The 16209-nt window shown below is 39.6% G+C and overlaps 1 protein-coding gene across 3 annotated transcripts in view; it reads right to left on the reverse strand.

The window, feature by feature from the left end:
* Window positions 1-16209, reverse strand: part of CACNA1C (calcium voltage-gated channel subunit alpha1 C) — a 493339-nt gene that overhangs the window by 62943 nt on the left and 414187 nt on the right. For all 3 annotated transcript variants that reach the window (XM_085324022.1, XM_085324021.1, XM_085324020.1), the window contains 6 exons: window positions 16087-16194; window positions 15312-15364; window positions 15058-15204; window positions 13975-14176; window positions 13361-13519; window positions 10897-11007 (listed from right to left, as the gene is read on the reverse strand). In XM_085324022.1, coding sequence (XP_085180148.1) covers window positions 10897-11007; window positions 13361-13519; window positions 13975-14176; window positions 15058-15204; window positions 15312-15364; window positions 16087-16194 — 780 coding nt within the window. The remainder of the gene's footprint in view (window positions 1-10896; window positions 11008-13360; window positions 13520-13974; window positions 14177-15057; window positions 15205-15311; window positions 15365-16086; window positions 16195-16209) is intronic.

The following is a 16209-nucleotide window of genomic DNA, read 5'->3' on the forward strand; positions in this document are numbered from 1 at the left end:
TTAATTCTGAGACATAGACTCACTGCAGTTCACCTAACAATTGCTGTACTGACTCACTGCTGCAGGAAATTGCACAATCCCCCACCCTGTACTCTACCAAATCTTTCAGCAGACAGAGATGGAGGAGAAAAGCTTTTCAGTTCCCGAGGCTTTTCTAAAGGTCTCATCAGTTTTGGAGAAACCTGCCTTTCTTTGCTTATTCAATAAGACAATAAGACCAACTTGTAAAGCGAGCTAAATAGGTTTCATATTTTCTTTTATGATCCTCTCTCACTCTGATTCCTTCTCTCTCTCACAATTCCCATATGAAGATGTTACTGAGAGTCTTCTGGGGTGTGCAAGGCCTGTCTGGACATACTGGACAGCATGGCAGAATCAAAGAAGCTGAAGGACTTAAATGGTTCTGTAATCTGGAGAAAGATTGAAGYATTTATTTCCAGGCCACTGGATTAAATCTGGGGTAGTTTGTTACTGGTTAAAAGTGATCATCTTCTGATAATTGCTTGAGAACCTGCAGTTGCTGAAGTGAGTTACTTATCTCAGCTGTGCTTCTAGTGGATAAATATCTCCATCACAGAAAAAACAAACACACAAAACAAAAACAAACAAAAAACCTTTGCCTGAACTGAGTTTCCCAAGCCCTCTTTCAACAAACTTATTAACAAAAAATTATGGAGGCTGGAACTCTCTTGAGTCAGACAAGAACTTTTTCATCCTCTTCACACCTACAGATAATCAACAACATTGAGGATATCTGCCAGAACAGTCTTTATCATATCTGTCCTGTGAACAGGAAACTCACATTTCCAGATCTTGCAGCCCAGTTTATTCCACTAGAACTGTATTTTCTAGATGGTACCATGAGTCTTTCTCTGTCCATTTAAGCGATGGTACAGTTATATCACACCTCCTTCTACTTTCATTTACTCTAAAGCACCTATCATCGTAGTATATAAGCACTCAGCCATGTCAGAGGCCTGAATTGCAATGTTATGGTCACAAGTCCTCTAAAGACTGGGATAGAAGCACAGCAAAATGTAATTACTGTTTCAATCATTTAAGAATTACTGCCCTGCAGTCAGAGACCAGACTTGTTCTCAGTAAAGAGAAATAAAATCCRTTTTACTCGAAAGACTGAAAAGTGAATGTGATTGACTGCTAGTTCTGAACAGACCAGTTACCACACAAYGCATTCTGTATGGTGAGACCAATGAAAATTTTGCTGTCAAATTCCATTAGGAAGAATCTATAGATACTCAAAGATTTTTCAAGGTTCAGAACAAGCAGGTCTTGAGGAGAGACAACAACAACAGTCTTGAATACAATAAACCAAACTAGCATCATGAAACAGCCTTATGAAAAGGACAAAAGGATGGGCTTTGCTGTTTCTGATGATCTGTCATCTGAAGTAGGACTGGTATCACAGTCTGGGGAAGAACATTTCAAAAGAAGTAAAACACAACTCAACTTGTAAGAACAGAACCTATACACCTTTCAGAGCAAAGAGCCATTTACTATTGTGGAAAGATAAGGCAGTGACAGACACTGTGGCATACAACAGATGAAGAAGCAGTTTATATACGGGGCTGGATTTGGTATAGTTTCTCAGTCCTCATATTTACCAGATGAAAAGGATATGGTCTGCTCTGACATGGTTGCAGCATGAACAATGGATACTCACTGGCAGAAAGGCACATTCATAGATATGATCAATAGCTTTTTGAGTAGCTTCTTTTTTTAAGTTATCTCAATTTTCAGAAATGATTTAGTTTTAGATTAGTTAATAAATAATATATTAATTAATAAAATAATACTTTCACGTAATGCTGGCTTTCATATGCCATCCATCAGTCAAAAAATTTTACAAAAGAGGATGGTTATTCTCATTTTACACTTGGGGAAGCAGAAATACAGAGAATTAAAGTCTCCAAAGTCCCACAGAAGCCAAATACATGATAGAGAAGAGATTAGCTTAGAGTCCAGTCCAGTGACCATATGGCTTTGAAAATGTCATTTCCTAACATACTGAAAAGTTCTTGCAGGGGCTGTATCACAGGCTGTTATCTGGTATCATTGTTATATAAAGAGAAGACTCACATCTGTGAGAACTGGTCCTCTTAAAAAACTTTGTGATGGAAGTGATAGAGRGTTGGGATTTTTCTTCTGTGAGTGAGAGCAAGTCACTTTTCCCTGGAACTGTTCCCTTTACATGCTGTTGCTGAAGCTGCCTATGCTGTTGCGAATGAGACCCCAGTGCACCATCCCACTGGGCTTTTAACACTGTGTGAATAATTTTCTGTATTAAATAATTAAGTGTAATAGCTAATACAGTACTTCCCACACTGTTGCACTATGCAGTCATATCATTATTTTTGATCATTTATAATGACATTAAAACCCTCAAGTGCCAGACTGAAAATAAATCTGTCACAATTTTGCAGTAATATGCAAATTCTCTGGGTATGTTTGCTGTGAAGGAAAAGGTCCTCCCTCATTGAAACTACCCAGCTTTTTTAACAGTTATTTCTGCCTACCGAATTCTCCATTGATCCTTCAGAAAGCTGGAGGACTGCATAGTTCTGGCTGAGCAATGTTAGAATATTCACATGTTCTACGTAGAAATACTTAGAGGAGCTATTTCTGTGCAAAAAAAGGCAGCATCCTCTAGGAATGAGAAAGTTTAAACAGTGTTTAAACAACAACTGTAACATAGGAAGCAGTGGGTCGAACAGCCTYCTTACTCCTTATCAGCTATTTCAACTATGACATGAAAGGACAAGYTTTTAGCAGGAAAAGGAAAACTTGTTATTTATACTCATTTCACTCTTGGCCTCTTCCTTGGAGACATCAACAAGGAAACCRAATGAGATCAATTCTGTAGGTACATTTCTGTGACATACATTTTCCATGAGGAAACTGGACAGAGACCAGTATGCTTCATAGGGGTTGTCAACCAGTGCTCAGTAGTAAGACTTTGATATTTCCTGACTCAAATTCAACTACAACTTTGATCTGGAAATTACTGAAAAATTCCATTTCTCATCATCAGTCTAGTTCCTTCTGTTACATTCACATACCAAATGTTTTTCGTGCTATATGACCTGTTCAGGTGGAGTCATGGCCTATGCTACCTCAGATTATAGGCATATTCACAATAGAAAAACTTTAGTCTAGCACTACTTTCCTCCTTTCAGAGACTGAGGAATAGCCAAACTTTCCCTCTTGCAAACAGTCAGGATCTGCTACAGAACTGAATGAAATCTATAAGCACCGAAGAAGATTCCCTGGACTTCCATATGAAGAAGGCAGTAATGTGCTTGTTGACTCCTCCCTTGTGGAAGCTGTTACTAAATGAACCTAATCTCTGAGTGTCCTGTTGCAAATTTTCTTTCTTTGTACTGAATTGGAAGATTTGTTGCTTAAGGCCCTATTGTTATGTCAGGTATACTTTTTAACTTAATGGGCCAGCACTCTAATGCGGTTCCTCCTTCTTTTAACGTCCCTCCCATGTAGTATCTCCTCCCTCCCATGTAGTATCTCTGTAGCACAGACTCCTGAAGAGTTTCTATTTAAAGCCTGGAATACCAACAGCAGCTGCTTTGGCCCTTGGCTAGAAGAAAGCCTTTCCTTGTTTTCTGAGAAAGTCTCATAGCTGAGCTGCTGTGAGAATGCTGTGGCACAGGCTCTGCTGCAAGTTGCCCAGTCACTTTCTCAGCCTCTCTCTTCTTTTCCTTCTCCAGGACACATGCGCAAATAGCAATTCTGTAGAGCAAGCAGCATCAAAGAGCAAGTCCCCTTAATGACCTTATGTTCCAATCTATTGATAGGTATAAAGGATTGGGATGACCTGATCCTTTATGTCTAGAAATATCTCAATTATTTCTTTGCATCAAAGTAACCAACAGATCTTGCTCTGACATACAGTACACTTAATATTTGCTTAATGACTTAGAAAAGAGGTTCAATTTTCCTCCCAAATCTGCGGACATAAAAGACTATATGGTCAAATCTCCATGTGACATATATGCTATGCAAAATGCATGAAACTCCTGGCAGACAAGGTTACTAAAGAGAAAGCAGAGGAGCGACTAATAAGGAATTAAAATTTTTTCTTTTTCTAATCTATTTCCAAAACCCTCGGGCCCGATTCAGCAACTTCTTGAGAGCCTTGGTCTGACTGCACAGATGTTGTGCAATGCCTGGACACATACTGCAGAAATGTCAAAGATTTCTGGTCATCTGGCTGCTGGGCTTGCTGAAACTGCCGTGTTGTAACTCCAGCTGGGCTGCTGGGTATACAGGAGAGCATGAGTAATATTTAGCATCTTCAAACCCTATCCAGAGAAAATTTTAGGGTGAAAAAGTAARGCATTTATGAAGAAACACACTGATATTAACTTTTTGTAACAGGTCTGAGTTTTATCCACAGAAATGGGATATTTTTTATTGAAGATTATTCTAATGAAACAGTACATGGAGAGGCGCTGTGGCTGAGATACAGAGGTGTTTGAACATGGAGATCTGGGATGTCTGCCAGTGAACTTCAGTAACACATAAAAGCACAAAAAGAAGAGGCTCATTAGCTTAAAAGCTATGCAATTCTCTTTGCTTTTWATTCCCCCTACTTTTTTTTAATCTTTTAAAAATTCTTTTCCATCTCCACTCTTCCCTTCAGACCTATTTCTGTTTTTATTGTACTGTTTCTGTTTATCTTGCACTTTTTTTGTCCAATTGCTTCTTCCTCCACTTTACCAATATTTTCCTCTTTTTGGATCTTGTGTTTACTTTTTGCTTTCTCYCTCTAAGAATATTCTGTCCTTTCTTTTCTCCATTATCTATGTATGACTTTTCCTCCCCTCCAGGTTTTGTTCCCCTCTTTATTTTTCCCTAAACATGGCCCTTCCTGTTTATTTACTGCTCTCACTTTCTTCAGTCCACTTACTCTATTACCTGGCTATTCCTTGTTCTCTCCATGTTCACTATTTCTTACCCCACAGCATCATCAAATGTAGCCCACTCTTCCCTTTTATTGAATAAAGTATGTTTCTTCTCACCCACAAATCCTGAAACACATTACTTTTCTCATACTTTCTTTTGCCTTTTACAACTCTTGTTACAACTAAAGGCAGAGTGGGGGTTGGAGGCTGCCCTGCCTATTGCATTGGATAGATGACTCAGTCAGCACATGCTCCATTTCTAGGTGCTGTCCCTTTCAAAACAGAAAGGATAAAACTGAAGCTGAGGAGAGAAAACAACCACATGACTATTTAGGTTAAGAATCTACCAAATGCAGCACAGACAATCTGCAAAGTAAGATTTTCTTTAACAATCAGAACTGTGTAGACAAACTTTGRAAGAGGGATGCTGTTACCTGTGCCAAGGGCTCTGGAAGGTTGTAGTTCAGAGACTGTGTATAGCCTAACACAAATTACCGCACACTTTTATTATGTATATTTTTATACAACCTACACTACTAATTTATTCCACTTTACCTCATCTCAGACCATTTGATTTTTAATCAGACATGATTCCTATATCTGTTGGCTGGACCTGAAGTATTTTTCAGAGCTGGGAAAAGACCACTCAGTTGTAACCATGTTTCCTGACATTTTTGTATCAGTGCATTTTTACTCTGCTTTCTCCATGTAAGCTGGAGCAAGGAAATACTCTGATGAATGATGCCAGGGCAGCACACTAAACTACACAGGTATTTCTAAAGCTACTAGAATGAAGAAGTACAAAAATTTCCCAAATTAACCTTTCTGGTGTCAATTGGACAAGGGGATAGATAAGATATAAAATTTCAATTGTTTGGGAAAACACTGAAGCATCTACCCTAACTAAGGAATAACAGATTGTGATCGTGATAAGAAAGAAGAATACAAGCAGCACGAAGCAGCCAGTGTGACTTTATGAAGACACTGCTCAAGGATTTGTGTGTATAGGCAAATATGTAATAGAAATGGAGTAGTTAAAAGGGAACAAAAGCAGATGAGTCGTTTTGTAGGTTTGAGAGGAAGATGTCAATGCATTATATACATGATAAATGCTATATGAGAGGAGCTTGAAGGGGAATGAAGAAGGACAAATTCACTGGGAACAAAGAAACACTAAAGAAAGGTAGATCTGTCAATAAACAGAGACTAATAACCATCGGTAAGAGTACTTCTTACTAGATACAGAGAAGGAGTGACACTCATGACTTCCACTATTAAAAGGGTCATAGCCCTTCCTGGGATCATATAGGATTATGTGCCTTGTACTGAATGTGAAACTTGTTTGAAACAGTACACAGAAGCCTAAACTCTGTTTTATGAAAACGGTATTAGAGAATGGAAGTAATTCAGAGGAAAGTCACAGTGATAAATGAAGAACTGAACTACCTATCTGATGCAGGACAGATGGTATTGTTACAAGATGCTTTACAGATGACATCCATAATACCAGTGAAAGAAAGGTGCTTATGGTGTCTAACAAATGGAATAGACTTGTGATCTGTAATCTCACAGATGATCATAATTCCAAGGAAGAAATCCCCAAGATTCCCCTTTCAYATACAGATGTGAATTTGACAAGATATATGAACAAATACTTTATCCATGGAAGTAGTTCCACCGATGTATCTTCCAACTTTGAGATGACAGAGAGGATGAAAATTCACAGCTCTCAGATTTCTAGTCCTGCCCTAGCTAACAGGAAGATACATGAAACATTTCCTGAAAGAAGCAGAAGATGTGTTTTATCAGTAAAAGAGTTCATTCCAGAGAGCTGGAAAGATCTGAAATTCCTAGACAAAAATCCCTCTCTATACTAAAATGGCATATATATATATATACACCTATGTTACAGATTCTTGTGAATAGGAATTTCAAGCCATTGTCTTTGAGTTGAAAAGATAAACCCTAGCCAGTTTTTTAGAGAACAGCTGGTTTTTCATGGACTACTCCTTGTGATGATTTTCTCTTTAAGAAGCTAGGACAGTAGTAACTGTGAGCACTCCAGAGAGCACAGCACCTCTGATTTCCTTCAGCAGTTCTCTTCAGAAAAAGGAGAAATAAGCAGCAGCTTTGTGCACCCAGGAACTGGAAAACAGCTTACCAGACTGGCCAGAGAACTTAGAAAATTAGAAAATCAAAGCAGCAAAAGGCCTTGGCTCAGGGGTATTAATTTTAAACTGTCTGCCTCTTTGAAGTAACTAGTCCTGAATCAGTTTATGAACTTCAGCCAAGGCAAACACACAGGTCAGTTTGGGTATTTTGCTTCAGAGCAGCACATTAATACTCTGTAAGGAGATATAGGGCACGTAGTGGATGTTTTCTTTATCAGTAGCTCTAATCATCCCAAATCTCTCTTGCTCATTGTTAAAAACCATCCTACCTTGAGTGCACCAGACATGTATGAGCCGTCTTACACAGTGTTTAGACTTATACTGCAAAAACCTCAGAGAATGGATCCTCTTCTCCCAAAAAAATGTACCATGCAGAAACACATGAGCTCTGAGGCTGACCTTGTCCCTGCCTAGCATGCACTGCCTCTACCAGTGGAAAATTACTACAGCTAACATGCCCCTCTTCTCAATAACCCTTTGCTATCTATAGCTTCTTTATCTTCCCAGAGACTAAACAAACTCAAAATACTGTTCACAGAAGATGGTCAGTAATAAGGTATCAAAGGGATGCCCTGACCAGACCAGCCAATCTCAACAGTAACAGTATGTTTAGTCAGAAAAACTCTTGTCTTTCTAGCTACTCAAGAAGCTATAGGAAGCTATACACAGGAAGAGTTCTGTGGCAGCTACTTCAGAGCTACAACTTAGTTACAGTGCTGCCTGCTGTAGCTTAGCTGAAGGTCAGCTGTAGTACCACTCTTGAGTTAAGCACAACAAAACTGGAGAAAATGGAACACATTTTACCAGTTTTAGCTTGTGATGGATCTCACATCACATTTTCCTGGAGACTGTGATGAAGATGAGGACACAACACCTCCAGCTACCTAAGTTTCTCTTGTCAGTCTTGTTGCCTACAGCTCCATCATTTTAGGCAACTCTTCAGACAGAAAAGAGTGATGTTTAGGCATAATATCAAAATGAGATGCAGTAGCTTAATCAAAGGTTGATCTGGGCTTTAATACTCTGGAAATGGCAGACAATTCTGACTTCAGTAGAGATTTCACAACTACTTAATCTTGCTATTCATACCTGGGAAACATAAACATCACTTAGCACCTCATCTCTTTGTCTGCAGAACTTGGTTGATCAGAGAGGAGAGGATAGTGACTGCTCCCCAGTAACGTTCACCCAGGTGACACTGAAATCCTTTTGCACTTTTCCAGGCTTCCTGGGGACAATCTTCATCTGAAAACTTGTTTTGCTCATTCTCATATCTTGCATAATAAGAGGACACAAGCTCTGGCCAAGCAGTGGGCAGCCTGAGTGAGCAACTTTCTCCATGCTGGGAGACTCCCACGTTAGAACATATTCCAGGCACGTTCAGCATCAATACCAAATGTACAACCCAAAAAGAAAAAGACTGTCCTGCAGTGTTGGTCCACATGGGTTTAAATGGTCTTCTGGAAGGAGAGGTTTCCTTCCTTGGAGAGCAGTCTGAGTCAATACAGAGCAGGGAATGAAGACTGCAGGCCAAATCCTTGTACCGAATAAGACAACAATGGGAAGCTACAGAAAGCATTTTGATGTTCCCAGACCTGAGTCACTGAACAGGTACTGAGCATAATTCAGCGTGAAGGAACACTTGCTGGAGGCAAGTGCTTTTGTTGTATTAGCTCTTTTCACAAGTTCATTCCTCTTATTCTTCCCTGTAGATCCTATGGTTCCATTTCTTTAAATGTTATTTTCCTTTTTTCCTAAACTAGCAGTTTAAGGGTTAGTACTATTTTCAGCACACAGGGTAGACTGAGATTTTAAGCAGATTTATTCTTCTCATGGCCTATCCTTTCAGGATGGGCAGGGCCCAATCTGAGGTTGGTGTATGAACCCTAGTTAAGAAGACTATTAATACTCTACTATTCTAGTCAGAAGGAAAATCTCTCACATATTCTCACTTTTAACTGTGCAGTAGCTGGGGGCTTAGTTTGGAAATTACAGAATCATAGAAAATTGGGCTTAGAGAGGCTTATAAGATGGTCTCTTCCTTTATCCTGGGGCAGCACATATATCCTAAACCTCTTCCAACAAAAGTTCATCTAACCTAATTTGAAAACCTCTAATGATGGAGATTCCACAACCTCTTTAGGCAATCTGTTTCAGTCCTTTGCTACCTGGAGGATAGGTGTTTAACTTCAGCTGATTTTGATTAATTCTTTGTTGTGCAGCAAAGCTTGAAAAGGAGACTGAACACAGGAATATGAGAGACAAAGTAGAAGAGACATCCACATAAGTCCAATTCCCTACTGTTAGAAGCAATCATGTCACATAAAGTCTTTCCTGAATGTGTCAAGCTCAATATTTAAACTAGTTAGGCTTCTTCCCTTAAATGTTCAAATGAAATTCTGCCTGAGAACCTCACCTTCCTCATAGTTAAGAATCTTCCTGTAAAGTAAAACTATGAAATCAGAAAAGCATTACAAAGCCTGTAAGATATATAATGTGCAGATAGTATTTTACAAAGTGTGAAAAGATGTGCTTGATAAGAGATATAGCAAAATCTCAAATGTGAAAGGTAGATCCCTCTTGCAAATTACAATCCTTTGTAGGGGATTGGACTTCAGATGATTTTTCAGACGATATTCAATTATACTTCTAATTTCCCAAGACTGTGTTTTTCTGTGAGATCTTGGACACATCCTTCACAGGACAGCAAGAGATACTCCTAATATTCAGTGATAATGGGCTCAGGACACAAGACAAAACTGTGACTCTTCTGAAAGAATTTCTGGAAATCATGTAAAAAGGAAGACAGGATGGGTGGAAGGAAATAAAAACAAAGAAAACAAGAAAAACTAAGACTGAATTCAGTGGAAGGGAAGAACGAAGCTTTTCAGCTGGAGCTCTGAATTTCTGCAGTCCCCTAAATGTTTAACATGAAGGACAAAAATAACTGTCAGACATGGTGGTTCTCATCTTTACTATTATTGTAATTGACATTTCAGTCTGTATCTGCCAAACCCAATGTATCAAAGCATCTGTGAAGATATGAAATGGCATGAGGTACCTGTGTTTAGGTATCTGAATTCCACTCCTTACGATATCACTGAATTTACACTCCAAAGAATAAAGCCTCACATAATTTAAAATTACATGAGGTCAGAATTTTTGTCCTTGTCCTGCACTAGCTGTGTCAAATGCGTCTTATGCCAGGGTAAAACTTTACTAGCAGAATGCCATGGCCTTATGGACACAACAATACTTCCGAACAGGGCCTGCTGGGGTACTGAATATTATCAATGAAGTCTTAAATTCAAAATGAAAGTAATTCAAACCAACATGGAGCTATAGCCACTACAGAAGAAAAGTTTTTTTTTTTTTTCTTTTCCCAAAGCTCGTAACTTGAAATTAGTCATGCTTAATTAACTTCACTTGGGCCAGGATACTAAGCATGGGATGCTATTTGTATTCTATTTTAGGAAAGTAAGAGAGAACATTAGAATAACATTCAGCATGGAAACCATGTTATAGCCATAACATACTGTAACTACTATAACTTAATAAAGAACTAGGAACCTTCTCTACTAACAGGCTCTTTTTTTTAACGTGTCTACTCTCCAGTGAGAAAAGCTATCAAACACATGTGAGACTCCAGTCCAGAGAGCAACTGTCCAGCTCAGTTATTGATGGGGGTGATAGATCAGAAACTTTTACCTCCTCCTTCTCCTCACAGCTGCCCCACACACATGCACACACACACAGAGGCTGGGAAGCTCCACATCTATAGCACCTACCTTGGGTTTGAAGGCAATTAATTTCAGGACCATCTCAACAGTGAAGAGGCCAGTGAAGAGCATGTTGAGGATATTCATGGCTTCCTTGAACATGCAGCTCTGACCGTAGTGCTGAAAAATAGGCATCCCAGCAGCAGTGTGAAGAATGAATGTACCAGCCACATATGATTCCACAGGGCCCCTACTAATCTCCCTTGAAATCAACGTTCTCTAAAGAAATCCCCAGCACACCACTTTTTTCAATTTATAATCCCTATCATCCTTCACATACAAGCATTTTCATACCTCTAGTCACTTCTGCCATTTGGCTCTGGATCACATTTTTTTTTTTTTTTTTTTAAAAAAAAAAACTTTTTGAGTGGGGGGTTACTTGCATTTATCATTCCAGTTGAGGACTCATTATAAATTTGCATAATGGTACAAGACAGTCTCCAGTTATGTTATCTCCCTCTTCCCTAACACTTGGATAACTTTTTTGTTTGACTGCTACAGCACAGTGAATGGGGGTTTCACTGAGCTGTTCATAATGATAGCTCTTCCCCAAGTAATTACATTTAATTCAGGATCCTGCAAAGTACATAAGCAGATCAAATCATATCTTTCCAATATGTATTATCTTGCCTTTGTCAACTCTGAATTACATTTGCAATCATACTGCCCATTCACTTAGCTTTATTAAGAACTAATGAAGTTACTCTTTGTCTTCTCTTTATTAATCGAAACAGTGTCTTCTGCAAATGTTGCCACCTCACTCTTCATTTCCCCCTTTCCAGATCATTATACTGGGAGCTGACTACATTACCTTAGGTCATCTTCCCATTTGTATAATAAGGTTCTGTTCTGAGTTGCTTAACTATGCTAAACTTAAATCACTCGGGCTGAATTTTCCTATTCTGAATTGGCTCAGGATAATTTATTTAATCATTGAAATAAATAATTTAAATTTAATAATGTGACTTTCATGTTTGCTACAGCATCTTTGCTGACAGGGAACTGGGGCTATTTTTTATGGGCATCCCGTAGCTGGGCAAATTGGGAATGATCCAGTGGGAAATGAAGTGGTGGGATGCTAAGGTCAAAAGAGAAGTTGGTGTAGGAGGGGAAAGAATGGGGCAGATTGGAGGAGGGCTTGGGGAATAGGACTCAGAGTAAGGTATGAAACAGAGACAGGAACAAAGTGTATTGAACTATGAAATGGAAAGGGAGGGTTCATGGAGGGAAAACTGCAATTGGGAGTCTATGTAGTGAGGAGAAGGACTGGTTCAAGAATGGGGATCTGGGACTGTCTGGGCCAGAGTCTGAGGAAAGGAGTTCAGAGGCAGATTGGACTGACTGGGCAAGAAGAAGGGATGGAGTTCAGGGAGGAGAGTGATGGGCAGCCTAGTTCTTAAACAGCCGGAGTGTAGAGGAGAATGGGGCTCGAGTGGCTGTGGAAACTGTGACTGAGGAGCTAGGCTTAATAGATGAAGTATAGGACTGACTGAACATGGAAGCAGAGGCGAGAGCGGTCTTAGGTGGAGACGGATGCGAAGTAACAAGACAGAAAAGGAGAGGCTTGAGGAAATGTACAGAACAGCTTTTATCTACAAGGACCTATTCCTTGATTGAAAAGAACTTAAACTTTACTTTTTGCAAGCAGGCCACTATGTAAAGATTGTGTGTCCTCCCCTTTTATTTTTTCTATTCTGTGCATGTAAATCTACTACTCTTATTTGCTGTTCTTGTAGATCCAGCAGCATATGTTTGATAGCTAGGTTCACATTAGATGTTTGGAAAACCTTCTCACAGTAAGGAAGATAAGTGCACAAGCATAGGGGGTAGTAAGGCTACCAGTTGCATCACTAGTGAAGCAAATTAGGCAAACATCTGTCAAGAAATACTTTAGGTGGAGCTGATCCTGCCTAGAGGTGATGAGTTATAAAACATGGCCTCTGGAGATACTTTTTAGTCAGGTTTCTATGGGTCTTAATACAGAATAAAAGAGATGCTAGAGATCACCTGCCTTCTATCTCCATTTTCCTTATTCATCTTGTTTGCCCAAATATTTGTTCTCTGTTTTTTTAACGTAAAAAAGGCCAAAATGTAAACTTTAGTTTACACAGTTCATATCCCATTCCTACTTTTTAGAGGCTACAATTCAGAATTGAAAAGTCACTTGTTCTTATAGCGGCCACTGAATTGATCTCTAACTGTAGGATTTTATTTATTTATTTATTTATTTTGAACAGGATAAACAGAATTGCTGAAAGTACCAAATATTACTGGGAAGACAAGGAGAGGCAGATTCTTGATTCTAACTAAATGTCATCCAGAGTGAACATGGTACAACAGTAAAAGTAGCATGCCCTTCTTTCTCGGTGCATGGTGTGAAAATCAAAGTTGGCCTCAACCTTTGCTGTTTTTACATTTTCCGCAGCAAGGTCTCATAACTCATCTCCTGGGAGTCTTCTGCTTGCATACTTACTTGCATGGCCAGGCAGATGGTGTTCAGCAGGATCAGAACGAACATCAGGTACTCAAAATAGGTGGAATTCACCACATACCAGACTTTGTATTGGTACTGGTTTTTAGGGATGTACCTCCGCAGGGGCCGGGCCTTCAAGGCATATTCTACACATTGGCGCTGTGAAAGAGGCACAGTAGACTTAAAAATCAAAATGAAAAATACGTTATTGGTCAGCTGCCTCCAAAAATAAAAACAGTAAGTTCAGGTTATGTACTGAAATGACGATCCTTGGAATAAGAATATATTTTATATCATAATCTGAATGCATCTGTTCTATTAGAGAGATCCATACGTACTTACTTTGGCCAGATAACATATTCACATATATCTAATTAATGTCAGCGAACCAAATAATACAGCACACTTTAAAGTAGATGTTGGTCCTGTGTGCAAATCTTAAAGAGAGACTTTTTTTTTTTTTTTTTAAGCTGGCTCCTGAAAGATGGCAGTATAGCCAGCTTAGTGTTTTAGCTTGTTGGCAGTCCCTACATGTTCCTCTGTGGATGTATTTTCTCTATAAAATGTTTATTGTTAATGTATTTCTTAAGCGGCAATGAGTAGCTGTAAATTACCTGGTTTTTGTCCAGCTCACAGTTCTTGTATTCCTGTTCTCCTTGCTCCTGAAATGTGACGATGACGAAACCGACGAAAATGTTCATCATGAAGAAAGCAATGATGATGATGTAGATAATAAAGAAGATGGATATCTCAACCCTGTGATTATAGATGGGTCCCACATCCTCCATATGGGAATCAATGGACCTATACAGCAACCTGAAAGCAAATAGGAACCCAATGCAGAGAAAAATTTGCAACTGTCAGGAGGCCTTATAGGTCATAAGACTCAGATTTGCTATTTTTCTTTTAATTGTATCAGAATGTTTTCACTCACACATGTGCAAACTTTCACCAATTTGAGTGTAAGCTTTTGCAAAAGAGAAAGCACAACCCTTACTAACTTTATACACTTGAGCCTGTTCAGAGGTGAAGTGTATTCACTGTTAAGCAATTAAAAAGTTAGAAAAGATACATTCCTTCATTTAACAGAAAACATAAGAGTCTGACTTCCTGGGAACTGGGTTCTGTGAGGTAAGGGGATTTCAGTGCTTTTAATACTTGCTAACACTGCAGTTAGCATCGCCCAGTGACATAGCTCTGGGGCAACCCCATCATACCCTGCACACCCATGTCACACTGACAGAATGGTGCAATGGAAGTCTTTGGCCCCTGTGGTACAGGCAGTATAGCCTAGTGAAATATCCCATGTCTGCCCATACTRCAGAGACAGCACTGGTGCACTTCATACTAGTCTGCTGGCTCCATGGGGAAACTTGCAACATTTGGCAGTTCTGGTAAGTCAGTATTAGTATCAGCATTAGTACCCACAAGTATTGCTATCAGTACCACTACTGGAAATTGTTTCTTAAGACCTAGAGATGTGCTGTGCACTGTTGACAGATAAAAGAACAGCAATCCTTCCAGGCTGTTAGGAATTTACAAAGGAAGTATATAATAATACAGTGACTGTTGCTACTATTGCTACCTTTAATGCTCTAGATTTTTAAAAATATCCTGCATTTAAATTTCCTTTTTAGAAATGAATGAGGACATTGTCAGCATCACATCCCAGCCCTTGCGGTCCAAAAAGCACTCACTCTGGCCAGCCCTCAAAAGTTGAGACAGTGAAGAGGGCCATCATGGCAGTCAAGACGTTGTCAAAGTCAAACTTGCTGTTCTCCCAGCTTCGGGGCTGGATCATTGGCTGGTTGACCTCACCATCTTTGTATGTAATGTAGTACCCCCTGTGGTTAGAGGAAATACCAAAAATATATGGCAATTGCACTTCCAGTACCAGGCCCTGAAAGCAGGCAGACAGTAAAAGAGGCTAACCAGGAAAGATCAGACTCACCTGCATTCTGCTGCAGTCTGCTTGGAGCTATCAGTGCAGCTGTACAGTTTGCCCTTGAAAAAGAAGAAAGAAGAATGAAGCTTCCTTTCCTGGAAAGACTTTCCTTTCCTTTCCTGGACTGTGCGAGGCTTAGGGCAGGTCACGTAGCAAGAAGACTACATTTACTACTTGCTTAACTATGAGAATGTTTACATGCTCCTTTGCACACAGATGTGAGCAAACGGATTGAAATTTGCCTGCATCTGGGTAGTTCAGAGCACAAGCTTTCATCTGCCTGCACAGAACTTTTCTGTGTCTCACTGCACGTCTACTGAGTGCTGTAGAACATTACTTATCAGAAGGGTGATGAAGGGCAAAGAAATAAAAGTAGACCATAAGAAGAGAATAAAGAACCTGCAGTGATCATCTGGCATGGCCCTTCCTCCGTAAGATGGTGAGTAGACAGAATCTGCTAGTCTAAATCCTTTAGAATAGCCCCATTCACCTCCCTGCCACTGAGGTCATGCCACAAACTATTTGGGAAAGAAGAGGGTGACCAATCTTACTGTTGGTTTCTTATGATTACAGATGAAATGCAGAAATTCTGCATGTGCCTGGTCCAGATTGGGGGAATTCATAGTAGCAGGAGCCAGGGTAACATGATACTGCTGCAGATATATTTTTCTTTCACAAGGGAAGACTCCATCTCCCCTTCCACAGACTTCTTCATGCTATTCTTCCCACCCCAGAAGACAGCTCAGTGTGATGGATGAATGAATGAGTCCAATGGTTTTACCTTGAACAACTGAACTCCAATGCAGGCAAACATGAACTGCAGCAAAGTGGTGACAATCACAATGTTTCCGATGGTTCGGATGGCGACAAACACACACTGGACCACATGCTGCAAATGGAAGAT

Source organism: Rhea americana, unplaced genomic scaffold (assembly GCF_003343005.1).
Source record: "Rhea americana isolate MKP2758 unplaced genomic scaffold, rheAme1 scaffold_9, whole genome shotgun sequence".
Taxonomy (NCBI): domain Eukaryota; kingdom Metazoa; phylum Chordata; class Aves; order Rheiformes; family Rheidae; genus Rhea; species Rhea americana.